We start from the raw sequence: 27,147 nt of genomic DNA, 5'->3' as shown, positions 1-27,147 counted from the left end.
ATGGTGTAAGTCTCTTCACAATGTAAATACCACATTCAAGAATGAAGTCAAGTAAATGCAAATTCATGTATACTTCAGTAACATCTCCATGAAACATCTCTGCATGTAATATCCTGAATGTGTGTCTTTCTTTTCATAAAATATGGCCAAGGAATTGTGCCCATTAAATGCTAAATTTACTAGCTGGTGTTTTCTGAATCTGGCCCTTATTAAATGTCCAGACAAGCTTGTTGTAGTTTATTTTGTAGGACGTCTGGTTAGAGCATTAAATACAACAAGGAAAAATAAACTTTAAAGTAAAATGGTTCAACCCTTGCCCTACTGGGATTTTCTCTCATTGATTGGATGGAAGCAGAAACGGGTCACTCTTTCCAAATGAATTAATTCAAATTTAAAAATTGGATAAAATCATTTTTGCAAAAGTAAACCTTACCAAGAAATGCTAACATTATTATTTTGATGGTTCATGTTTATGTGAAGTGGATCGGATTAACACAATACCTTAAAATTTTTCTTAGTTTCTTCAGAAGAGGGTACTTTCATATAGCAGTTAACATTTACTTGTGAAAAGGATTTTTAATATCTTCGCAGCATCATTCAGTGAAAGCTCCTGCTTCCATTTGTGGTTTTTTTTTTTACATGTGATGACCAACCTTTATTTCCCCCAACTAGATATTGTAACTATAGTTCCTCTTCAAATATCATGTGAAATTTTAGACTTTAAAAGACAATTTTGTAGAGCATCAGAGACTGTGCATGTGCCACTGGAGAGAAAAAAAAAATAAATCTGTTTCTATAATTATTTTTTCTCTTTTTCCCATGCTCTGATGCCCTCAGCAAATTCTTAACTTATCATCAGAGTCAGCAGTGTTAGCAAGTAACTTCTTTATTTCTTAAGCAGCCTTGAGTCTAGCAGTAATTTCCACATTAATTTTAATTACTCACAGGTTTTTAACAATCTGAGATCACCGAAAGTCAGTATTTTCCCCTGCTACTACACAGTAACAGTGATAATATCGTGATAGTTCTCAAGCTTTGCATTTCTCTGTATGATGATGATTGGATCGTCTTCGGTGCCCTGACATCTGAAATATGTCTGTAATACAAGCACTGTAGTGAAATTTTTTAGAAGACCTCAGAAATAGAGAGTTACTAAAACTTCATGTGCACTAAGACTCAGCATGCTGTGATGTTTTCAATAATGTGCTTCTGGTACATTGTGTGCTAAAATTCACTGCATCCCAAAGCAAAAGCCATCAGAGTGGTCGGATTGCCTGTTTTGTCACCCTCTCTCCTTCCCAATTTGGATTTTAGTCCCAAGGACTTGTTTGGTTTTGGTTGTTTTGAAGCGGCAGGTTTTGTTAACTTATTGCTCCATTCAGTCTTAATACACATCAGCTGTCAGCCACTATCCTGCCTGGCTTTTGCCATCTTCCTCTTCCTAATCTTCATAATGTTTTTAATGCTCTGCCTACAGTTGCAAACACTGTCATGTCATGTTAAGTAAACTGGGTGAAATGTAACCGTTCCATGGTTTTGATTAGTCAAAAAACAAAATTAAAGGCTTCTTTCTATCAAGAAGTGGGCTTCTCAGCCACACTTCACTGAAAATGAAATGATTTGCCCTTAAATGGAAATGGAAAAAGAATGAAAATGTATGCAGTGATAATTGCTGTGGTGTTTTTTGGTTTTTTTTTTTTTTCTTCTATACATGCTTGCCCCATACAGCAGTGGGAGCAAAGTAGCGTCCTTGGCTGGCCACAATGGAGCTGATAGATAGTTGATAGAGCTCAAAATTGTTCCAGCTCAGGAGTTGCTTGAAGAAGACAGGATGGTTATGCAAATGTATAGTAATGTAATTATTATGTATCAGTATTGTCATAGTGCCTGAAGAGCCCAATATATTGTTCAGAGAGTCTGTGGGTGGATGCTGAAGTAATAGGAAATTAACAATGACTGTGGGTGATAGAAACCTAGAAGTACAAATTCCATGCAGTTCATGCTGGCAGGATGAAGCAATAACAAGCCCTTACTAAATCATCCCCAGAATATGTCTGTAGAACAGCGATTCTTCACATTTTTAAATGAGAATGACATCTCACAGCTGTGAAAAACTGTGCAGATAACATTGCATTCAATTACTGTGTAGACGGTAGGTAGGCTAGTAGGTGGTGGTAGTGGTGTGATAGGTGAGATGAGCAGCAACTATTGTAAAGTAAGTAGTACTTTATGAAATTATAATTTTGTAGTTCTAATTACAAACACATTAATTAGACGCTAAAATGAACTGGACAGTGACTTACACGTAGAGCCCTGCCTATAGACACTGACCTCCCAGCTGCACAGGAGCAAATATATGTGTTTTCAGGCATTTCAGGGATCTCCTTTCAGACCACTGGTTGACTAATACTACTCCAGGATAAATTGGGTCTCATTCTATGGATGTCTGGAATTGACTTCTTACATCTATGTAAAATGAAACCTTCGTTTCTCAGGTGGCAGCATGCTGCATTTTATACAGGTCCAAATGACTACATGAGATGCAAAGGGAGTTAGACATGCTGTACTTCATGCCAAAGCCTTTAGTGAGCTTGAACGGCTTTTTATACTAAAACCCTTTGAGGTGAAATGTAGCTTTGTACAGAGATTTCCAAACCCACTCAATACCTTAAAACTGAAAAGAGCAGATGCTGGGGAGTGCAAGCACAATCAGGTTTGATTTTCACTGGAATGTCTCTTTTGTGTGACTGTTCTAGGTAAACTTTTATGGTCCTTCAGTGAGTATCAGTGATCCAGGTTCGGTTCAAAGGAAGAAAAATGCTTTCTATCACAGGATTCCTGTCCCCTCACCCACGACACAATGCTATATTTTTTGCTAAAAAAGAAAGAAGCATGCCAGCTGGATTTATTCCTGCGGTAGCTAGGTTTTCCTTGGAGGTTTCCCGTCTATATACTAACTAGGTTTGACTACGCTTGGCTTATGAGCTTTTGCAGACATCCTTGCCAAGGTGGAATGACTGTAGGCAAAATGAGTGCAGCAGGGAGACAGAGGCAAATAAGTAGGAGTGATCAAAGTCTAGAGATTTGCTGGCAGACACACCTCCTTCCTACGCTCTGCGTCCAGTGGGTCCAGTGCTTTCCCTTCTCCTGTGTATGAATCAACACATCGACACGCATGGTGCCAGAGCAGGGGGTGGATAGGAGACAGCCTTAGCACTGTACGACAGCTGTTGTTTTGCCAGTATTTTCAGTAGGAAATTCAGGAGAAAACTCTCTTTCTGGACCACAGATCTCATTCAGGTTCACCAATGGCACTGGAAAAGAGAGAACTTAAAAGGTTTCCCTGTGTTTTTATTTTATTTTATTTTTTTATTGCCTTTAATGCTATTAGGATAGAAGACGCTATGTAGATGTTATAAAAGGCTGGCTTTTAAGGTTTGGTGAAGTTGTCTGCTGCCAGTTATAGTGAGACACTAGAGGTGGTAAAAAACTAAATTTGCCAGCAAGAAACACTTATTACTCCATAGCAGAAACTGCTTCCTGTTGAAATGTCAGTTTGGCAGAAACTCTGAAGCTAATTCTCCTCGTTTTCTTCACCAGGGTTTTACAGGAAGGTACTGGTGGGAGCTGATAGACGGCAGGGTAATGGTGCTGTTCTTTTGGAGGCTCTTTATTCTTGCTCTCCTCTCCCAAAGCAAGCAGCACGTACACACACTTTTAAGGCTTTTATTTTGTGGCAAAGACCCTAGAAAACAAAGTTAACCCAAAACATACAAGGAGGCCTTTAGCCGGCACCATGTGTCACATTATAGTGCCAGCTGCCAATTTGCAGGGTGCCTGATTTATAGTTTCACATATGGGCTTGAGTGGGTGGGTCACAGCTTTTTGGTGCCTTATTTTCCTTATTTTGTAACTCCAATTAATCATTTCACTGGCTGTAGTCACTGTGTCCATCAGCAGGCTTCTGCCCTTGATGGGCAGCATGTTGGTAAATCCTCAAGTGCTGAGCTCCTCCGCAGTGCTCCCTCTCCACCCTCTCCTCCTGGTTTCCTTGCTATGCTGGAGGAGGAGACCCTCTGCCAACTCTTTGAGCTTTCCTTCAGCTGCTGCCTTCACAACAACTATAAACGTTACCAAGCACCCCCGTTGTTTTTCTACTCCATCTGTATACTCTATACTTGCTTGGAAGTGAACCTTATGGAAATTTCAGGCTTGTGAAAGCCCTCGCAGATATTTCCATTCAAACTGCCATGGTAGCAATAACACAGCATGCTTGCAGCCTGCTGTCCACCTAGTGACCTTGAACTGCTTCACAATGGCTGTGGCCCGATGTGCTGAGTTCCCAACTTCAGGAGCAGTGAGAATCTGCTCCTGGATTTAACAGGGGACTAATGTGGGTCAGAGGGGTATACTGCAGGCATGCTGGTCCAGATAAGGCACACATGTGGGTGTTTGCACAAGTGTGCTGTTTTGAGCCCGGTCAATAATACATGAAAGGAAAGGAGAGAGAGACGTAGTTCAACGAATGTCAGACACACATGCAGCAATTCAGCTCTATAATCTGTGCAGTCAGTGACAACACAAATCACCCATTGTCCTTCGCTGTCCTAAATGCCACAATCAGCATTTGCAATCTACTATTGTATCTGAGTGTCCTTCCAACGCTAATGCAAAACCACATCCTAGTCATATGCAAGGTGACCTGCAAAATGCGTATGTTATGCTATTAGTATAACCAGTTGAATTTCAGTGATGCTTCGGGTTTGGGCTTTTTGGACTTGAAGGGACATGTGTAATACAGAAACGTAACCTAACTGAAAATGTCATTCTTGTGGGAATAGCACACACATGGGTATGAATAAGTCCATTAAGTTTGCTGCACCTCTTGCATGTACTTTACACAGTTCAGAGTGCAAAGACATAGCTTATGTGAAATAAGCAAAATCATGTTCAAATTTGTGGACTACGCAAATCCTATTACCTATTAAGATTATTAACGTTATCTAGTTCATTCCTGTTTCTTGGTCCAGGATACTGCTTTAGCAGTAGTATGTTGAGGAAGAAATTGAAATAAGGGAAGATAAAAGGTGTTCTGTGGTTTCGTCTTAATTGGAGACTAGAGGCAAAGTGCCTCCAGATAATTTCTCAAAGAAAAGTCATTGTCTTCTCCCACTCTTGTCATTAATCTCTGAAATTATTGCACAATTTCTGTTTAATGTGTTAAGATTTCTTAATATGTTAAGACAATGTGAAAAGACAAATTTGAACAGGAGGGAGCATGTTTCTTTGAATGCATAATTTTTAAATCTTTGTCTGAAGTCTTCATTTGTCTTACCAGAACTTTTGCTGTTAAAAACTTAATCAAACTCAGTATAATTAAAAATATGTATTTTTGTAAAGACAATTCATCAAAAAATATAGAAACTGCTGCAAATATTGAGAGTGATGGCCGTTTAGATTTTGTCAAAATATAGATGATTTAATGCCTGTAGATGTCCTAACTAACAGTAAAATCAGGGATTCCCAATAGATAGCTCCCAACATATTTGCAATTCTATAATGCTTTGTGTGTTCAAAAGGCCTTAATATATTCACAACAGAAAAATGTAAAGGTATTGTAGTGAAATGTTCTTAAATCATAGAGTCATAGAATAAATGTAATAGAACACCTAAATGTATTGCAGTGCATATGTTTTCCTGCGTTGTATGAAGTCCATTGTATTGCTTCCACAGAATTTGGAATCCCTTTTTCTAAATGATTCCTGGTTCTCTAATTTTAAGTTGCACTAGTATAGCCCCCTTTCAACACACAGAGTCAACAGGCATAATTTTGAAGAAAGATGTGAATCTGTGGAGTCCTCAAGAAAGTTTTTTTGCTTGGTTTGGTTCATTAAGATTTAAAGGAAGGATAGAAATCAAATCAAAATACAAAAAACCTATAAAACTATCACTTTAATTTGGAAATCACTCAAGCACTCTATGATATTTCCCAGGTATCTCTTTTATGTTTACACCTACTCCAGATTATTTCTATTGGTCGATTGATATGCATAATAGAGTTTCCTACTTCACTACCAGAACTTTTGTCAGCTCTCTTGCTATGCTTTGTATATTGCAGTCACCAGGTACAGCCACTAAAACTGATTTCTGGATAGATTTGACCCTCGTGCTAGTGTGGAATAACTCACTTAGGTAGCCCAATTTCCCATTAAGAGGGTCACTAGCTAGCTAGCTTTGATTTCTTTGATTTTCCATTCCAGTTGAGGTATCAGAGCCTGACCAGGACCCTGTTTTTTGTCCACTTATCATTCTGAAGTTTTGTATGTCTGTGCAGGTACACGTTTGTGATCCAAAATTGAGCACTGCATCAGAAACTCCAGCTATTTGAATGTGATGGTGGCATCATTTGTGAAAGCATTTTTTTTTCAGATCACTCCCTCTTTCCCCAAATGGTTCCACATCTAGCTCAGAAGGACATATTTATGAGAGTTGTTATTCTGACTCATTTAGCTGAACAGTATTACACAACTGTTTTCTGTCAGTCATGGGATAATATTGCCAAAACCTCTCTGTATCTTTTCCTACACATTTGCTGGTTTTGATGGATAGTCTACTAATCAGCAAGGTGGGAAGTACTTGAAGGGGCATCAAAATACAGCCCCTACTGCTGCAGAGGGTTACTCAAGTGACACGCCATAATTTAGATGCTCGATAATCAGCTCAGAGCATTGCGACAGTTTGAGCTGTTTTTGTTAATAGAGATGAAATTATGGGTGTAACTAGCTGGCAGTCTTCAAACAGACTTTTGCAAGCTGTTTACTCAGCTGTCTCAGGGCAACAACTTCATACGTGAAGTGAATTCTTCCAGTATCTCTGCTGTAGTATATTTAATTTATCCTGTTTTGCCTCAGTGCAAGAGAAAACACATTTTGAAAAAAGCAGAATTCATGTCAGATATTGCACTGCAGATAGGCTGTGACATTAGCTGTGAGGATTGACATTGTGGGTGAAGATTTTGTTACTTCAAATTACATTCTTATTTATTTTCAAGTAAGGTTCAAAAGGAGGAAAAGACAGAAAAAAAAATCACAGTACGTCTAGTATATGAACATAAATGAGTTTCAGATGTAAGTTAATATGAACGACAATAAGGCACAGCTTCTGCAATTTGTCTATATCTAGTTCAAACTAGATATGCCTAGTTTGAGTGGGTATCATTTAATCCAAAGAGCATGCATCAGTTTGTCAACAGTTTTAAAGTAAATCATTATTATTCCTTTGATGGGCAAATCCTGTCACATGTATGTTGCTTTTGATAATGTTACTTCTTAGTCACAAAACAACACATTTATCTGTGTCTCAATGGTTTTTAGCTAGAAGAAAATAATGGAAAAGATAACTTTTGGAAAGCATGGAGTTTGAAGACAAATGAAATGATACTGAACTCTCCTTTAAGAATAAGGTTGTTAAACACGAGAATGAAGTCATCTCTGAATCTTACTAAAATATTACAGAATGCTAATGTACAGGAACAGGAATGCACTGAACAGGAAAAAGAATGCTGATAAAATTAATGGCAAAGAATTAGGGAGAATTTTAAACAGCTTGCAGGTAGCTTTAGCCAGCACTATTACATTTCCCCTCGACCTCAAATAACGTGAAATAAAATGATAATGCAGTTCTTCTAGCAACTGTAGCAGAGAAGGAAATGATTTTATGGTCTGATTCAGAGATGTGCAGGACAAAACTGGCTGTAGTAGTCCATCACAGAGCATGAAGCCAGCCTGCTGTCCTGCAAAGCAGGAAGCATTGCTTTTGGCTAGAACTGTCTGTGCGTCTTGATGAATACGGTGGTCTGATCCACTTCTGGGGCAGGGAGAGAGGAGAAGAGAAGGAAGGAGAAGGAGAAGGCGAGGCAATTGCAAGGAGTGAGGTGAGGTGAGAGATCAATCGATCACTCCCATCAGCTGCACAGAAGACTAACTGCTTTACAATTCACTGGTGTATATAGTATGTCACATCCCTCAGCTCCAGAATAAGAAGGTGTAGCACCACCAGTTAGGGCTGGGAGAAGCTTTCTGTCTTTGCTTCATGATGGGGTATATTTGAGCATGTACAGTTATTTTTGATTTTAATTTTTTTTTTTTTTTAATTTACTGGGTTGCTTTTAATATTGTTTTTTGAAAGTTGGTAATGTCTAGACTGATTTCTCGTATTGCAAAACATGACGAGTGTCCCTCATGCTGCGAAATGTTTCTTGTGATTCATAGGTCCTGGGCACTCGCTTTAAGAACTGGAGCACTTGAGCTATAGATTTTCACTGTCATAAAAGTGATAAAATGTATTAACCTAAACAAAACCGCCTCTGGATGGCTTCTGAGAGCTCAAACACAAGCAGCTGCTCTGCTAACCAGCGGCACTGACACTGCTGGCAAATGGCGGGGGGCAGGTTCTCAGCTGCCACGCATCAGCACAGCCCTTGCAGCACATCTCCCCAGCATCCCACAGGCAGGGGCAGGAGGGGAGGGGACTGCCTGCTTTCTGCTGCCCTCCTGCCTGCAGAAATTCGTCTGCCAGCACCAGCTCTACAGAAGAAAACAAATTGGAAGCAAAAGATATGGGCTACTTTCATAGCTTTGCTTTTCTGTGTGAACAATTTATGAGCTGCGTTTTGACTGTTGAGCAGTTGTTTATAAACCAGGGAGAGAGGAGAGACAAGCAAAATGAAAAGAAAAAAGGAATCGAATAGCCAACCACTCAAATTCAGAATGCCTCTATATATGCCAGGTGATGACAGAGTTGCTTCAGACTTTCCCTTTGAAAGTGTGTAGCTTGCTGCATCGTCCAGCAAAGGAATGAATTTATTAGCTGCTGAGAAGCAGGAGTACCTCTTTAAGAAGAAATAAAGTGGCGATCAGATGTAAAGATGTGAGAGATTTCTATTCTGGCTTAAAAATGAAGCTTCTGATCAAGTCCATCTTAGAGCCCTGGGGAAGCCACTGCTGAGCCAAAAGTATATAGCAGGCAAAAGAAATTTTTGATTGACCTGTAGGACAAGGTACATCCCTATATACACCACATGTCCCTATCAGCACCCCTAGGTATGCAATCTACTTATCTGAGAGATCTATCTCAAATCAGTGAACATGTGATGTGAGAAGAATTACATGTTTACTGATTTGTTAGATGAGTAGCTTCATTAAATTTTTGTTTGGTTGGCGTTAGCTTCCAAAAACCAACCACGTAGTTAAAGCTTATGCATATGTATTCTATTGTCATAGAAGTAAGAAGAGATGTTGCCTCTACAGACACACAGGGAAGCAGATTCTTACTGCATCTTGAGCGCTCACAATATCATAGGCAAGAAGGAGTTAAAATGAGCAGGACTATTCCCTGTTTGTAAGCGAGTCAGCTCTTGGATTGAGTTTCTGGCTCTGCCACTATGGGTTTATATAATATTGAGGCAATCTCAGAGTTTTAGTTCACTAATCTATAAACTGGGTCTTATGCCACATTTAGTGACACCGGGGGAGCTGCCCAGGGCCTTCATTGATATACCAGTGCAAAGTGCTGGGGCATGGACCCATGCAAAGAGACCAGTCAGCCTTCGTGGCTGGGTCCAGTGTTTACAAAATGCTTTGGGATTCCTGGAAAGCATGAAGTATTATTGTTTAATCACTGCAGATTGTGTCACCGATTTCCAGGCCTGTTGCCTCACAGACCTGGATTAACAAACTAAGTTCTCAGAATATAAAATATTTTAAGTGGCGTGAAATTGTGCCTACTATTAGGGAAGGCTGAGAAATGTTCCAACAGGGATTCAGGCTCTGTGACCACAGGGAGGTTTGTTTTTGTTTGTTACAGAACTGAACGTTTTTATCTGAAGATTGTGGCGACCCTCTTCCTCACTAAGTTAGTTCTTTGCTACATGGCTCTTTATTTTTCCTTGTTGGTTCCATGATTGACAGAGCTGTAGGATTACCTGTGAATTTATTGAAAATCCAGGCTGCTGCTTTACTGAACAAAATCAGCACAGGCCCAGAATTACACAGGACAGCTTTTTATTGAAGTTTAATAGTTTAATTTCATCTTATGCCGCCACACATAGCAGATTTTCTGCAACATGACAGTAAGCGCTTGTTTTTATTCTTTTTCTGCTCTTGGCAAAGCAAGACCTGCACACTTATGGTTTCTTTTTTTTGTGACGGTTGCTTATATTTATGATGGCAAGGAGTAAAACATATTGAAACAGTCATGGTTACATTATTTATAGATGCTGAATGAATATTAAATTAGAAGCAAAGGGGAAACAGAATCACATTCGTTTTGTAACATTGCACAGTAAAGGCCAGGACCGTTCCTGCCAATGCATCTGCAAATGTTTTAGCTCGTAACTGAGACTCAGAGCAGCATTGCTAAACATGGGTGGATGGTATAGTACAGCTGAAGTGTCACCTATTGAATGAAGAACCCCACAGAGAATCTGGCTGGAGTAATTAATGAATCCATTTGGAAAAGTCAGTGCCCTTCAATTAGCCTGAATGTAGTGAAGCAGATGGGATCCAATCCTCCAGGGAGAAAATTGAGAAAGATCCTAAGAAATACTGCATAGGACTGATTTATCTGGGTAATTATAAGCCTCATTTGCACAAAACTGTTCAATATGGCTGCAGTGAGAAAATTAAGAATTTATAAAATGTTGATATGTGGCCTAAACTATCAGTGGGAGTGGAGTCATCTGTCAGGCAGAATCTCAATTCAGAATGTCAAGCTAATCATCAACGGGAGAGGCTGAAAGGCAAACTTGGCCAGGGGGCTGGGGGGTGGGGGGGATGCATTTTGAGGGAACCCTTTGTTAAAGGCTCCCATGAGCTCATCTCTGTTGAAACATTCACTGCCATCTTGGTTTGATGGGGTGTCCTGCCTTAAAACATCCTGTTGCATTTTAGGAAGCGAAAGAACATCTCTGAAGAAACTTAAAGAAAGCAAAAAGCAAAAAAAAAAAAAAAAAAAAAAAAAAACAAAGCCCAAATTTTCTTTAAATTCTGGTGTGATGACAGCAGTATATGACAGTGTGTGCATTGTGTCCTTATTCCAAGGAGAACCTTTAGCTTTGTGAGCAGTCTTGTGTTTATGCTGAGGCACTGCGGACTCATTTGTATGAATGGGAAACTGCACACTGTCTTTTAAAGGCTAAGCTGGAAGCCAGCACATCTATGTTGTAACTGTGTTTATGTGTGATAGGGAAGGAAGCCTGACATTTTATAGAAGCAGCAAGAGAAAAATAAACGCTATTTATGATAGCATTGAAATCATGCTGAAATTGTTCTCTACAGTTTCTAGGACTGAGAGGGATTTTAGCTTGTTGGGAATCTGCACTCCACTGTTCTGTTTTTTTTTCATCATTTGGTGTTGTTGGAAACACTTCAGCTCAGGTATCTCCAGCAGCATTTTGCTCAACATCTGTATCTGGAGCCTCAGCAGCCTCAGCAGCATTTCTGTGCCAGTCCAAGGCCAGCTCTGTTTATCCCCTCTGTTTCCCTCTGTTGCCTTCCTTGTGCATTCACTGGTGAGCAAGATGTATGCTATGAAATTCTGTGGCCTGAACAGCATGGTGATGAGCTCTGCCTGGAGCCATCAGGGTGACATGCTCCCATACAGGCCTCCTTCTGGCCCACCAGTCAACAGCCTGAGACCAGCACAGTGCAGCCTCTGATGGCATCTTCCAGGACTCTGCTGATAAATAAGCAGGCTAATTGAGCTAATAAAAAGATAGGTCTTTTTCCTGCCAGCTGGAGTGCCACCAAAATGTGATAAATTATCTGATGCTGCTTTAAAATCAGAGAAAAAGTCAGCTATTTTTACCTCCCTTTTCCTAATCTTCTCCCTGTTTCCTCTCCCTCTGTCCCTCCAAGTCCCTGGTTCGGTCAGCCTCCATCCTCCTCTCACCTGTCTTTCATTCTTTGGCAGATCTCCAGGGAGAAGTAGCTGTGAGACAGGAGCTTATGTGGCCAGATGACTAGTGGGTTATTAAAGCCACGAGCAGTGGTGGGATGCTGAAAATCCCACTGCTTGGTGAACAGGAGAGATAGACAATGTGGGACACAGGGATGTGTTAGAGGAGCAGAGGTGGTTTGCACACACAGGTATGCATCGGAGGGAGCAGGGTGCCCCACCTCCATCCTCCCACTGGCAGCCCACATGTCTGGGGAGGGTGCCCGTGCCCCATCTGCCAGAACATAGCCGTCCCTGGCCAACCCTGAGATGTATGCTCCTGCAGCTGAGACTGATGTAGCACACAGAGAGTAATGAGAGGTGCAGTTACCCACGAGCAGACCAGAGAGCTATAAGTCCTAAACTGACTTGCTGATGTGCCTGCCAAAAGGGGAAACTTAGTCATAACTTTTACCTGAATTTCACAAAGTGGGGTGGGCATGAGGCTTTTTTCATTTCAAATGAGAGGGAAATAATGGGGCATGTGGACTTAGTGATTTCTATTCCATAAAGTTTGCAGTGAGAAAACTGGAAAAGTCACCAGCCCCTGAGAGACTGAGATCTGAGAGGTGCTGTGAAGTGCAGTCACTGAGGAGACTGAGACGCGAATGAGATCACAGCGCTATGATCTTGTTCGGAACATGACTTTTCTTTCTGGTGCATATGTCAAATGAATCAGACAATGGTGGTGTCAGGAAGATGGATAATGCTGCTGGCAAGGCTGGCAGAGGAGACAGGAAGATGTGTTAAGCACCAAAACAGGACGGTATTTATGCCTTTCTCCTGTGCTCATTACAAATACACAAGAAATATTTAAAAAGGAAGGTAGAGCAATAGCAGGAGCTGTTGGACATGCTTTCTTAAATATTCGATTGTGCTGAGGAGGACAGTGAGAAAGGGCAGGAGTCCAGCCCTGTGAGCCCACATTACCTGTCCCTCTGCTTCTGGCAAGCAACTTGTGCATGGAAAGGTGTCCATGTCTGTGGGAGACACTTGCTGAGTGTCCTTGCTAAAATTCATAGTGCCACAATCAAGCGAGGCAGGATGCTCTCCATACCTGTCATTTAGTACTGGAAAGGAAATCCTGCTCCTGTTCAGCCACTACAGCTGTGAGTCTAGCCAGGTCTCTGAGCCATGGAAATTTGTTCTGTGTCCTGTGTGCGTGCTGTAGGACAGCCCAGACCAGCGACCAGCTGTCCAGAAATGGCTGAATGAGTCAATGGCTTACCAAACAGACAGCATCTTTCCCTTCCCCAGGGAAGGCTGTTTTTTTATTTGCTCTGACACATTGCTCTGTAAAGCAGTAGTGCCAAAGAGTAATTCTACAGAACTGAAGAGAGTGAGAGTCTGAAATACTGTGTTTTAATAAGTCATTGCTTGTCAGCTGAGCCACAGTAAGAGTGCTGGGATATATTCCTAGCCTCTTCAAGCACAAAGTAGAACTTATTAGCATAAACCACTGCCATGCTTTTTTTTTTTTTTTCCCAAGAAAAAGAATATTTCTGAGAGTTTTTGGTTTTTTTGTTTGTTTGTTTGTTTTTGTTTGTTTTTATTTTTAATTATTATTTCTCATTTTACACAGTAGCTGTGCTGAAGTGTTAAAAATCCTCAAAGAACTGATGGAATAGCTAGCTGATACAGAGTTGAAATGTTCCTTGAGTAGTTGAGTAGAGAATCTCTTCTTTCTGGAGCCTCAGGTAGCCTTGAAACTCAGTGTCTCTGACTCAGATGCCACTGCTTAAAAACAGCTGATCCATGCCTGATGGTGAAAAATAAGGCAGCAACTTGAGCTGCACGTGAACAAAGAGAAATGGCCTTATGGATGGAGAACAAATGGAGCGTGGTGAAGGGCAGCAGTCTAGTTGTTGAGGCCAGGAAAACTTTCCACTGGGAAAGATGGGAAAGCATGAGAGACCTTGCATGAGGTTGTGAAAGAACAGTACATATCAACACTGATACATGTTCAGTGCTAAATATTCATTCTATTCTTGCAGATAGCTGTTGTCATAGATTACATTTCTCTCCTCTCCTCTCCTCTCCTCTCCTCTCCTCTCCTCTCCTCTCCTCTCCTCTCCTCTCCTCTCCTCTCCTCTCCTCTCCTCTCCTCTCCTCTCCTCTCCTCTCCTCTCCTCTCCTCTCCTCTCCTCTCCTCTCCTCTCCTCTCCTCTCCTCTCCTCTCCTCTCCTTTTTTTTCATCAAATGCTGGAACTCAGCTTTAGAAAGTGTGAAATAACCTTTAAGCATATTCTCATTTTATATGTCACTATCCTGTACCATAAGTTCTAGTCTTCTTCAGAAAAAAAAAAAAAGATCCACGAATGCTTGAAAAATGTTTCAGGAATTACTTAATTTTAGAAATGAAGGGGAAAAATAACTTCATCTGAAACTAAGTGGCAATGAAACAAAGTCTAATTACCTGCATTCAATTCTCCAATCAGGCCAATAGGCTAATGAACATCAATACTCCTTCACAAAGTGCCCTGGGATCCCTAATGACTGTAAGTGGTCAGGCCTTTGGTTTTGCATTTCAGAGTCTGGTTGGTATAATCTTGAAGCAAAATCTGCAGATCAGATCATAGCCTATACTCAGTCTCTGGATTACTGTGTGTGTGTATGTGTACGCCCTTGAGCACTGCACATCTGGGATGAAATCAAAGCACTTTTAACTGCACATGTATCCCATTTCTGGCTTGCTAGTAGCCCTTTAAATGTGTTGGGTTTAATCCAGGAAAAACGAGTATTCAAAATAACACTAGTGAAGGGGAAAAAAAAAGAAAAGAAAAAAAAACCCTCAAGTTTTATATACTTGGATGGCATTTTTCTTTGAATATGAATGACTTAATCATAATCAGTCTTAGTGAGAGGTGGGTGATGAAAGTTCAGAAATCTTCAGACAGAGAAAGACTTTGAACCTGCCTTTCTCATGTCACTGGTGTGTATATTATGCCTGTGAGAGGGAAAAAGCGAGCCAGCAGCTTGCATCCTCTGCAAGAAACCGAAATAACTCTTTCAGGGGTCTTGAGACTTCAGAGCAGTATTCTGCTGAGAGGAATTTGTACGGCGCTAATCTACTCTGATCTTTGAGTACGGATTAAAATGCCCAAACCTACAGCGTTCTCAACGTTAAAAAGCACTCTGATTTGAGGCTTTGCTCTGTATCTGGCTTGTATAGTCAAATCCCAAACTTCCTCTGAATTCAATTCCCACTTTTCTCATTTAATACATTTGTAAGTGTTCACTATGTGTTCAAGCAACATATATATATAGCAGTATGAGCACTGTGCAAGCACTTCCTGCTTTCATTGTACTGGAAGATAGGAACATGGTTTTAGAAACCTGGATACAGTCTTTGCTTGCAGGAGCAAGGAAGACATGAGCTCTAGCCCCTTGTCAGAGACTTTGCTGGAGTATTCCACATCCAGTGCATAGAAAGGTTTGTTGTTTTCAGCTCTAGAATATGCTATAATACGGGCATTACAGGAGACATCTGGACATTGGAGGTCCAGGATCTGTTGACCCCCAGTTTGTCATTTCTTTGCAGGGTGTAACACTGAACAATTTTTTTGCCACCTCCTCTTCTATATTTTTCGCAGGTGATAACTTGGCAGGCATGATATGGGAATACAACATAGATAAATCTAGCAGAGTAACTAAGCAAAAGACTGTCCATTTGGAGAATGAGGATGGAGATGAGATATGTGCTTGGCTACTGACAGCAGGCACAGGCAATTAATCCGCACAGTGTCAGGCATTTTGCAGTCAGAAACCTGCCTCTCCGGGGGTAGGTAGCAGCTAAGTAGCAGTTTCACTTCTGGACTCTGGCACACAGAGGGGAAATGAGACAGAAACTGGTTGTATTTTTTGGATCCTTTCATTGGTATTGTATGTTGAAATTATATGACACCATTTGCCAGTAATAAATCATTTTGCTGTCTGTTATGTGATTACATAATTAAATATCCCTCGTCGTGGATACAAATGCAGGGGTTGACTTAGACTTTGTGGGAATTAGGGGTTTGATTTTTTGAACTTTACATTTCCTGACTCCTGTGCAAATCAAACCCAGTTGTTTAACACTACACTGAGAAATGATTCATGCAATCAGTTGTATATAGTGAGAAGCGCAAGCCATATTTTCAGTGTATCTTCTGTCTTGCTCATAAATTATTTGTTCAGTAAAATACATGTAGAATAGGCATGGAGAATTTAGCATTTCTCTACTGTTCATCTTTATAAAGGTGGTGCATTGCATGGGGATAATGATGTTGATCTCCTTGGTGAGTTGCTTTGAGATGAAGAGAGGGAAACTCCTAGGTGGAGATGGGCTGTGATCTCTCGTGCTTTCTGCTGTTCGTGAGCTGTTTCCATTCTCAATGAAATGCCATCACCAGAAGATGTTGGTTCTGGCCAAGTAACCCTGGGCCACTCTAGCTGCAACCTGTATTGCATTATTCAAAACTGGCTCTAGTCTGGAGTGGTGTCACTTGTCTTGATGTCACTGGAAAGCCAGACTCCTCCGAGTGCAGCAGCTCTTACAGCTGACCCGTCCTCGAGCAGCATGATGTCTATTAGTTTTATTGTTGGTTTGATTGTTTGCAGTTGGTTCTCACTTCTTTCTGCTGAGGTTTAATTCTGTTTGTGTTTGGAAGGACAAGGGAGCAAATTTGTTGTTTTTGTTAGAAACTAAGCTGTGCTGAAGTCTTGATGACGATCCATTGTTAGTGGTGTTACAAAACCTAAGTGGGCAAGAAAGTACAAAGGAAAGGAAAAGTACAATTCAGATTTGCCAAGCAACGTGAAAATAATTAGAAGATTAGCAGTTTGGCACTGTTTACTAGTAAACTGTGAATTAAATGCATCCCCCTTTTCTCTTTTCATTAGTGCAGCGTGTCATTTCAGTTCTGGATTTCATGTCCTTCTCACACACCTCACTCGTCAAAATGCAGGACTTTATTTTATTGCAGGAGAAATGAAGGAGCAAGCAGTTAATGTGGCATTGGAGACTTTCTAATCACCTTTCTCTGAAATGCGGTCATAAGTATCTGCAGTTCACTTACTGGGTGGAGATGAATCGCCTCCAATTTGCTTTTATGAACGCGAGTGGAACATTTGGGAACAGTGGTTTCTGTTACTGACACTGTGAAGTGCTTGTAGGCAGCCAGCTATAAAAGACCAGAGTGACATTTACACGTAAGTTCTCTCATCACCATCACTGAAGAAAGGATTAAATTCAGTGTGATGCCATGGCATATGCTGAGTGGTGTTCTGCTCTTGGCTCTAGCTTCCACCAGCATAACTCCATGTATTCATCTTGGGTTTGAGAACTGGTGTAAAAAGAAAACGTGATCGTCACAGATGAGAAAACAATACTGGTGTCACTGAAATCTATGGGATCCTTGCCATAACATTTGGCTAATCAAGATTTTCACCTTGAGGTTACTACCTAATTGCAGGATTGTAGAGATGTTTATGTCTGTATTTATGTCTGTATGGTTTCCCACCCCTCTCCAGTCGCTTTCCTGCAGGGAACTTATTGCATCCCTGTATAATAGGGACTAGAATCACAGCCACTAACCAGTGCAAGAAATATCTTTGAGATTATATTCCACCTGACTTCAGGGACCTGATCAAACCTCCTGATACAAATATACCAGACACTGAGCTGATACTACAGCTGTTCTTGTCTCTAATTCAGCAGAATTTGGGCATGGGGGCTAGAAGGGGAAGAGAGGCTTTTCTGAGTGCAAAGATGCATACTTGTTCAGAGCAATTCAATCCTTCAAAACCAGGTCTCATGTCTGTCCCAACATAAAATTCATCTGGATGATATTATAGTTTATTGCCTGATGCAGTCATAGAGCACTCAAGTAATAATCTATAAAACTGGGAGAGATTTTTTTTTGTAAATGGAAGGAAGTTTTAGTTGATTTTCATGTATATATTATGGTATATACTGTGATATTTATAGTCTGTTGTACTCTAAATATAACTTGTTAAAATGTTATAAATATTTATATAGATATGAAACTCCCAGAGTGATTTGAGTTGTGAGAAAAGCAATCTCCAAAATAACAGTTCTAATTAGCTTTTTATTATTTTTTTTTCCTTCTAACAAATTGAAATAATCCTGGTAATTTTCGCTAGCAATTTTGGAGAAAGAAAAGTGGGGCTAAAACTAAGACAACCCTGAAATCTATGTCATGATTAAGAAGTATTAGAAAAACAGCAAGATCTTGAACTGAGGAGTGTTTGGAAAGCTGCTATTCTTTTTCATTCACGATTTGAAATTCTTGAAGCCTGTTTTTGGCAGACCACAAATATATTGTGGTTAATGTTGATACAGAGAAAGACACCAAGTAATTCACTGCACCATAATGTCAGGTTTTAGGATCAGAACAAGCTGTTTCCAGAAAACAGTATTTCCAGTTCAGTGACAGCTTATTTGAGGTGTTAACTTTATACGATATACAGTGGGATGGCTTTAAACTAAATGTGTCAGTTAAGTGCATAACCATGAGCAATAGCACAGGAAACACTATTCTTGTATCTGTGGGGCAATATTATCCATTGTTTCTATTTCCTCCTAAACATCAAATGTGAGAGTGTATGTTCTTCTGGCTTCCTATAGGATCAAAAGGGAATTTGCTTTATTTACTTGATCAGAGGCAAAGCAGACTGTGCTCTGTGAAAGAGTGTCTCATCTCGTCTGTGCCAATGGCAATCATGAATGGCAATGCCAATGATCAGGTGGAAATCTGCTTGTAACTGACACTGGTTGACGTGTCAGTTTGATCAAATGATAATAATAATAAATCATCTAGGGCCTAAGATTGATGAGTAGCTGCATTTCTTGTTGGCTTGAGTGAGAACTCCAGGCTGGTGGGGATTTTTTTAAGACTGTACTTTAGGAAGATGTGAAGAGGACTGGGTCCTAAGGAACACTGTCACTGAGGCTGGCAGAAGTTTTGCTTTTTGGTGACAGCAGATCTGAGTGATGAGTCCTCCATCTGGCCCCATGACATGTGCTGCTGAGTGTCCCCAGGCCCCAGTGCGGTCAGTGACACACTTCCCTTAAAACCTGAACATCCACAGGATTCGGTCCTGGGTTATAATTTCATTCTAGATTTATTTGACACTAAAACAAAACAGCTGTTTGCAATTAGCACACATAAAAAGAACAATAACAAAAATGCAGCCTTCCCTTCCAGCTCTACATATACCCAGTGCAAAGAGCTCGCAAAGTTCTGGTGATTTTTTCCCCCCTTGCTCCAACTAAAACATCAAAACCAATTGATCTCACTGAAGACTGAATGAAAAAAGAAAAAAATTACGGTTCCCCAAATGTTTCTGATTGGCAGGAGCAACTCGGTAATGAAAGATAAACGCTGCCCTGGATGCGTGTGCATGCTGGGCTGTCTCTGCTGCAGATCTGATCTAAGCACGAAGCTATAGGGACACGAGGGCCAGGCAATGGCTGCGGCTGTGCTGGGACAGGGTGAGGTAGATAGCTGGTTTCTGACCAGGACTCTGATCCAGGGCAGCTGGCCCACCCTCCCATTGGGAACAGTGAACAAGGAGCTTGTAAAATACACATACCAAATGGAAATGACCCCCATTGACTGAAACCAGCTGCAAGTCAGACCTCTCACAGTCTCTCTTGATTTGCTATCTTAAATAAATGGATGTGGTAGAAGAGACTGTGGAAAGAAAACAAAATAATTTATCCTCCTTGAAGTTTCGCCATACTAGTAAGCCACAGTTTTTACAGCTGAAAAAAAAACAATGATTCTCCGCACATTGAGTTCTGAGTTTTGAGTTTTTTCTTTTTTCTTTCTTTTTTTTTTTTTTTTTGCTTTGAAAGTCTGCAGTTTAGAATGCACTATGCTGCAGGTCAGTTTCAGAGGTTTTTGACAAATATAGCATTGGTAGATTTTGTTAGGTGTTCATCCTTTGAAAAATGCTGGCTAACACGAGTCTGGTTTTGCACTGTGATTCAGAAAAGAGTTATGACAGCTTTCGCTGATGCTTTGGCTTAGAGCTGAGTGCTGCTTCAGCCTCACAATAAAGGTCTTGATCAGTTCTGAAGAAGAATGATGTGCAGAGTGACTTAGCTGATTTATCTGTTGTTTGCCATATTTTTTTGAATACGTTCCTGAGTAACACCTGATATCTGGAGCACTGTGAAGAGCTAATTGGAATAACTAGCATAACACTTGAACTCGGAAATATGAAGGATGAGTGCTATGCAAGTCTTCCTTTATATCCAGAACAGGTTACTGTTGTGGATGTTAGACTGAGCTTGGACGTACAGAATAAGTGCTCAGCAGTAGGGTAAGAGATACTTAACTTTGCTGTCATAATTGCATCAATTTGAGAAGATTGTCAGGTGCCACAGTGTAGCAGTAATTTGATAGGCTTTCTATGAAGAAACTTATTAAAGTCAGCAATCTAGTTTTCCTTAATACAACTGAGACAGATATGTCTTACAAAGTTATCGTAAGTTTTCTTTTAAAAATAGCAAAACTCTTATTCAGCCAGTTGATTGTTAGTGAAACAACATACTGAATTTGGATTAATGAATCTATTAGAATGCCTCACTTGACTGACCTTCTGCAAAAACATTTGGGATACAAAAATTATGGGAAAATATTTTGAATTGATACTGTTACTTTTTTCTTTTTTTCTCCTAAATTTTTTCCTTTTTTTATTTTTTTCTTTCTCTAATATTTTATTTTTTTCTTTGTTTTGGTTGAGAATGTGTTTGTATTTCACTTCCATGTGCAAATAGAAAAGGGTATACAAATATACAAATATGGTAACAGTAAAATACAAATACAGAAAACAGTAGCAACTTTGAACATAAGATCCTTTACCCATTACCTTGCAATAGAGTTGCACAGACAGATGTTACTTTAATATATTGAAATTCTTATATACAGATCCTGTGTTTCCTGACAATTTGGTTTTGCAATTCAATGCTGGAACAGGCTGCACAGAGAGGTTGTGGATGCCCCGTCCTTGGAGGTGTTCAAGGCCACATCGGATGGGGCCCTGGGCAGCCTGGTCTAGGATTAGATATGGAGGTTGATGGCCCTGCCTTCAGTAGGGGAGCTTGGTCATCCTTGCGGTCCCTTCCAACCCAAGCCATTCTGTGATTCTGTGATTCTATGATATTGTGATTACACTTCCACTTGACAAGAGTTATCCACATTGGCTGTAGGATCTTCTGACTGTTATCTGTGACCTACAATGGTTGCCACAGAGAAGTGCACACCTCTGTTCCTTGTACCACTACTGTTTCTTGCAGCTTGCCTGCAAATGACAGCTCTTAATGATGAGGTGTCTGCTTTTCTTTACATTGTCTGGCTGGATAATGAATTATGAGCTAGTTCATGGGTTATTCAGAATGTACTAGTCTGTTGTCAAGTAGTACCGTGGAGTTCCTTCCTTGCATTTTCTTCCTGCTATTTTTCTGCTGAATAATTACTTGCATTAGTGAGAGTTAAGCAAGTACACGTTGGCTTCTTCAAAGTGAGAAGCGATCTTGGGTGCCTGTCTGGAAAGAATGATCTACATTTAGCAAGGCATGGAGTTTTGGGTGTGAAGGAAGTTTCTCTGTGTTAGAAAGGAGCCCTTCTTCTAGCTGTCAGGCTCCGACTTCAGCACACTCGTCTAAAACACTGGTAATTTCAGTAGTCTGAAGGGCAGGATTACATCAGCGAGGCGGCTGTGTTCCGGTACAATTCGCAGCTTTGGGGTGACCCTGCAACTGTGCTGAACAGGAACCATTTTTTTCTCTGTGTTTCAGTTATTTATCATCTTGGTACACAAGTACAATACCTCGTAGCTCAAAATCTAACAGCCCTTCCCATTACTCTTTGGTGGTTTCTGACAGAATCCCATTGATATTAAGGAGAGCATTGTCCCGGTCAGAGCTCCAGGATCAACAAAACATGAGAAGAGTTTAGTGCATGATAACGTAGCATACATTTGAACTTTCAGTAAAGAAAGAGGATCAGACTGAGACCACCCTTACAATTTTCTTGTCTTTCTAATGAAAAAAATAACAACACAGGTTGAGTGCTATTACAGTTGTAGAATACTTCACACTTAAACTTTAAAAACACGTATCAATGCAGTGTATTTATCAATGGTCTTTTAAATAAAATCTATAGTACAAAGGAGAGGAGAACTAAATATCAGACTTTTTTTTCACCTTTATTTTAATCAGATCGTTCTTTTTAAAACTGAAAGAATAACAACTTGATGAAAATAAGGTTACTGAGCTGGTCAAACAGAAAAGAAGGAAAGCAAGTTATTTCTCTTCAGCAGCACAGTAGGAAATGTGCAACTGTTAAGTTTCAATTCATATGTTTACATCTCTACGTACTTATAGTGGAAAATTAGATTAGAGCCCAAAAATATATTCTTTCTCAAACTGAAATAAGATGTGTTTTATCAAGGGAACAACAAGAAAAAAGAATCTCAAAGCACAAGGCACCAGTTCTGCATCAGAAATCTTGTTCTGAATTCTCTGAACTCCACATATAAATTTTCTTCCTTGCTTTGTTCCAGAGATTGAAGGCAGCACTGACTCATCACCCTGCCGCCATGTCGAATGGGAATATGAACACCATGGGCCACATGATGGAAATGATGAGCTCGCGGCAGGACCAGACGCCACACCATCATATGCACTCACATCCTCATCAACACCAGACACTGCCGCCTCACCACTCCTACCCCCACCAGCACCAGCACCCAGCGCACCATCCTCATCCTCAGCCTCATCACCAGCAGAATCACCCCCACCACCACTCCCACTCGCACCTTCACACACACCCGGCACATCACCAGACCTCGCCGCACCCACCGCTGCATTCGGGTGGACAAGCACAGGTAGACCCTTATGCCATGCTGCTCTCTGAGTTTTGCTGTTATGTGGAGTAAAAGTCTCATGCCTGTGTTGCATCGCCCTCCAGCTACTTAAAAATGCTGGCTGCTGGTGGCAGAGAAGCATAGACTTTACTGAGAAAATTGTATGAATCAACAACTTATTTTTCTGCTTAATATTCGTGGCACTTGTAATGTCTTACTTAATAGGGAACTCCAAGGTTTTTCTGTACTCTGATCTCTGCACATTGCCACGTTATTCTTTTATGGACAAAGTATATTATGAATCTGTGTTATTATTTACATTGTACAATGTGCTTGACCCTAAACTTCTCAGGCCAAGATTTAAAGAGTTGCATGCCTTCTGTGTACAGAAATAGATAGCACAATCTTTAGTGAAGTAAAATGGCCACACATACGTGTACTCAAATTAAGGAATTTATGTATGTGTGTGTGCACGATACGTAAAGAAACAACCTCACTGAACTCAATGGCATATTTATTTCCTGTCTAGATTGCAGATAGTAGAGATAGATAGTTTTAAGGTACACTGGCTTAGAAGAAGAGATAAAGGATTCCAGACCCTGTGAAGGGGATTGTAACTCCTAGTTGTGTTGTACGATTAGGTAACAGTGTGGGCAGCAGTGGGCCTACAGTCATGTCAGGAGAAAGAGACAATGAAGCCAGTTCAAGGAGTGAGATTTAAACTAGGAAAGGAGTTCTAAACTGGATTCAGATGATGTTAAATCAGTGAAGATCTTCACTGAATGAGATGGAGGTCTCCACTTTTGGACCAGGTGTATTGTCTTCCACAGTTTGGATAAGTCAATATCTGAAATGTTTCTTAAACTGACAAACTGAGCAAGGACTTTCGCAGGTAATTTTAGGAGGAATTCTGCTAATGCTTTAGATGATAGGCTTCTGCATCAGGCAGATTGCACAAGAACAATAAAATTCTAAGGCCAGTGAATGTAGCATGTCAGGTCTGGGGAGCAAATGTAAGGTGTGCAGGTGGGTAGTACATATAGTGAGGACAATGAGCCAGCCGTAAGAATTTCAATCTGTGAAGTATTGCATTGCTTGCAAATACCTTTCAGACAAGCTCTTAGAAAACATTAAAGAAAATGAGAAGATTTGGCTGACATCCCAGTGTCCCACAACATTAACTATTTACTAACATCTAGCTTTATTATTGCAGAGACTGCAAGCACATGGCATTTCCCCAAAGCATTTGCTAATGTAAAATGAATTGTCAGCTTTAGAGAAACAGTCTAAATAAGAGATCAGCAGACTCCCCTGTGAGAAGATGTCCAGAGCTTTCCTTAGTTTAGTTCAGTTTTTACTTTGTGAATTCAATTATTTTCCCATCTGTTAATGAGTTATTTTCCTTGGAGTTGTTTAAAAACTCCAATAAAGAGACGTTATCTCATACCATAGAAACCAAAAGTAAGCAGATGGCTCTCGAGGGGATCCATGAGAGAGTAAACACTCCATGCATCAGATAAAGGCAACAGGTGAAATCTTACAGATTTAAGGATAAGGCACCAACCAATGAGCCAATGTGTTAGCTGCCTTTCCTTCTTAAGTTCTGTGCTGCTCAAGCCATTTTTGAGTCATTCTGATTGGAACAGCCTTGATTCCTTGTGCTTTGCATTCCCTGTTAGCTGGGTATTCCAAACATCTTGCAGTCAAGCACTGGGGCAGGCAGGCCGACTGGCAGCAACAAAGCTGTGTCCCAACACATCTGAGTCTCTGGAGCGGGGTCTTTGTGGTAACATGAGCTTTGCAGGGAACACAGTGGGTCAATGAAAGCAATGGGCCCCAGCAGAGAGCTAGTAGATCTTCACCTTGACCAGAGGTGTAAATGTCACCTAGAGGTTGTGGATGGAGGCAATGGCTGATGGATCTGAGTAGGACTCCTGGGATCATTTGCTTCCCCAGACGGCAGAGCTTTTGCTGCTTGCCTGTTGTCGTGGTGCAAAGACAAGAGTGGTTTCTGAATACACAAATGGGGAGAAAATAAGAGTTTGCTGAGTAGTAAACATAATTATTACTTTCTAAACTCATCTGTAGTCTCCATGGTATTGGCCTCTTTGGAGATCAGATTGCTCCAGCAGATGTTGATTTTATGGTGAATTTTACTAGTTCTTAACCTCCTTATTCTTCTGAGACAAACTCTTTGGTTCTAAGCCACCTGCCAAGCAGCAGCATGGCCCGTGTTGCTGTGAGCCATGTGTTCCAATGACATAAATTTCATTATTTCACCCCACACTGTTCTGTAATGTCAGCATTCGTATCACGATTTTCACCTACCTCTTTGATCCAGAGGAGCCCAATGAGCTAAGTTTTGCCAAGAAGAACGGATGGGTATTAATTTTGTAGTATGGTGCAAAGAGTGGAGATGAGCATTAGATCAAGGCTAAAAATAGAAATAATCTTCTAATATATTTATTTCTGAGAAGGAGATATTTTACCAAGCTGTAATTGTATTGCTTCAGCTAGTGCAAAAATTGATGCTATTACTGCCATTTTGGTCACATTAACACTTTTTTGTATCAAACCTACCAGAGAGATAGCTGAGGAGAGCAGAGTTTGGGATGTTTCATTTTATTACCTGTCCTACATTTGTCCTGATTATGGATATGTGATAGACATTTTATAAAGGATAATTAACATTAACTTCAATATATTTATATTAATATATTATTGATATATTTATATTTATATTTAATATATATTTTCTTTCTTACTAGAGTGTGTTTGTCCATAGGCAGGGTGGGGACGTCCTATTAGAGAATGATGCTTAGACAGTTACTAAGATATATTATAACAGATTACAGGGCCTCAGAGGATGGAGGGCAGCTGGTATCCCTCACTGGCCATCTCGTATGGCAGAGATGGTGGCTGCAGCACAGGGACAACCCCCTGTGTCAGCAGAGGATTGAAAGCTCTAGTTGCAAATGGGAGGACTTCATACACGTTAAAATTTTAAGAATCAGGCAGAAGGTGCAAGGTGGCTTATTTAGTTTTAAAAGTTTGTTGGTTTAGTTTTATTTTTTTCTGCTCCTACAGAAGAGAAATTACCTGTCTGCACAACAGAAAGCTGAGAGTAAATTTGGCTTTATGTGAAAAGCATTATCAGATGCACAGTATAATTATACGTAAAATTGCCACTCTAATTGACACAGGTTAGCTGGGAAAAGGAGCAAGTTCTTCTTCAAACTTTGGGGTGAGATTCTAGACAGAAAAGCAACCTTGTAAGATGATAGTATCATTTTAATTGAGACAGACAGATATGTTAAGCAAACAAATGTTAATTGCTGCAGTTGAAATTCAGGACTCGATCTGATAAAGCTCCGAGTATGTCCATTCCCTAAAGTCAAAAGGAAGCACCTTGGAGGTTTGGGCCTTTGCTAGAACAGCAAGGTTAATTTTGAGTCAACAATTCAGGTTTCTGGAGTGTTCCAGACTCCACTGGTGTAGGAGTAGCAGGAGTAGCAAAAATGTCTCCAGCTGTGCTTCATCAATCAGATCCGAACCCCAAGAAAAACCCAAAGCACAAGGGCCTGGGCACCATGGTGAGGCAGGAAAGCAGTTGGAGAGCTTGTTATTCCCAGGCAGCACCTATTGCCTTTAGAAACACTGAACATGAAGTCTGATACTTGTTCCTCACCAGTACGTAGGCAAGTATTTCATTCAGAAAAGTCAGAGCACAATCTTGTGGTGGCTGGCTCCATCACCAGCTTCCTCTGAAAGGGCATAGGCAAATTACTTTCAGGAGCAAGACTGATATTCTCCTTCACTTGAAAAGGTATAAATATGTGGTTTTCCATATTTTCATAGCAGAGGGGTTGTAAGTGGTTTTCACGATTGCTGTCAAATAAATAACCATGAAAAGGAGTATAGCACGTGCTCAAGAAACATTTAGATGTTGAACTGAGGAACATGGTACATGGGAAATATTGGTGGTATGTGGACAGTTGAACTGAATGATCTTAGAGGTTTTTTCCAACCTTGGTGATTTTATGATTCTGTGATCAAAAAGAGGACAAATAAAAATGCCTGAGGAGGAAACAACAGTACCTCCATGAGATACCAGCCTTCCTTCAAAATCCACATGTGTGTGGACACCTAAATCCTTTATTTCAACTACATCTCATGGGCATTGAGGTCTCCTGGTTTACCACCCTTGCCATAGCTTCCCGGGTGCACTCAGATGGCAGAGCACTTGTACTTCCCATCTCTGGAGGCTACGAGATA

General features: G+C 40.5%; 1 protein-coding gene across 5 annotated transcripts in view; it reads left to right on the top strand.

Moving 5' to 3' along the window:
• CREB5 (cAMP responsive element binding protein 5) overlaps positions 1–27,147 on the top strand; it is a 241,362-nt gene that overhangs the window by 211,683 nt on the left and 2,532 nt on the right. For all 5 annotated transcript variants that reach the window (XM_031590159.2, XM_090142630.1, XM_090142631.1 and 2 more), the window contains one exon: positions 22,570–22,893. In XM_031590159.2, the coding sequence (XP_031446019.1) occupies positions 22,570–22,893 (324 nt within the window). The remainder of the gene's footprint in view (positions 1–22,569; positions 22,894–27,147) is intronic.

Source organism: Phasianus colchicus, chromosome 6 (genome assembly GCF_987193195.1).
Source record: "Phasianus colchicus chromosome 6, bPhaCol1.hap1.1, whole genome shotgun sequence".
In the NCBI taxonomy this organism is placed as follows: domain Eukaryota; kingdom Metazoa; phylum Chordata; class Aves; order Galliformes; family Phasianidae; genus Phasianus; species Phasianus colchicus.
The sequence above is the reverse complement of the archived record's forward strand: the minus strand, read 5'-3'. Positions and strand labels throughout refer to the sequence as shown.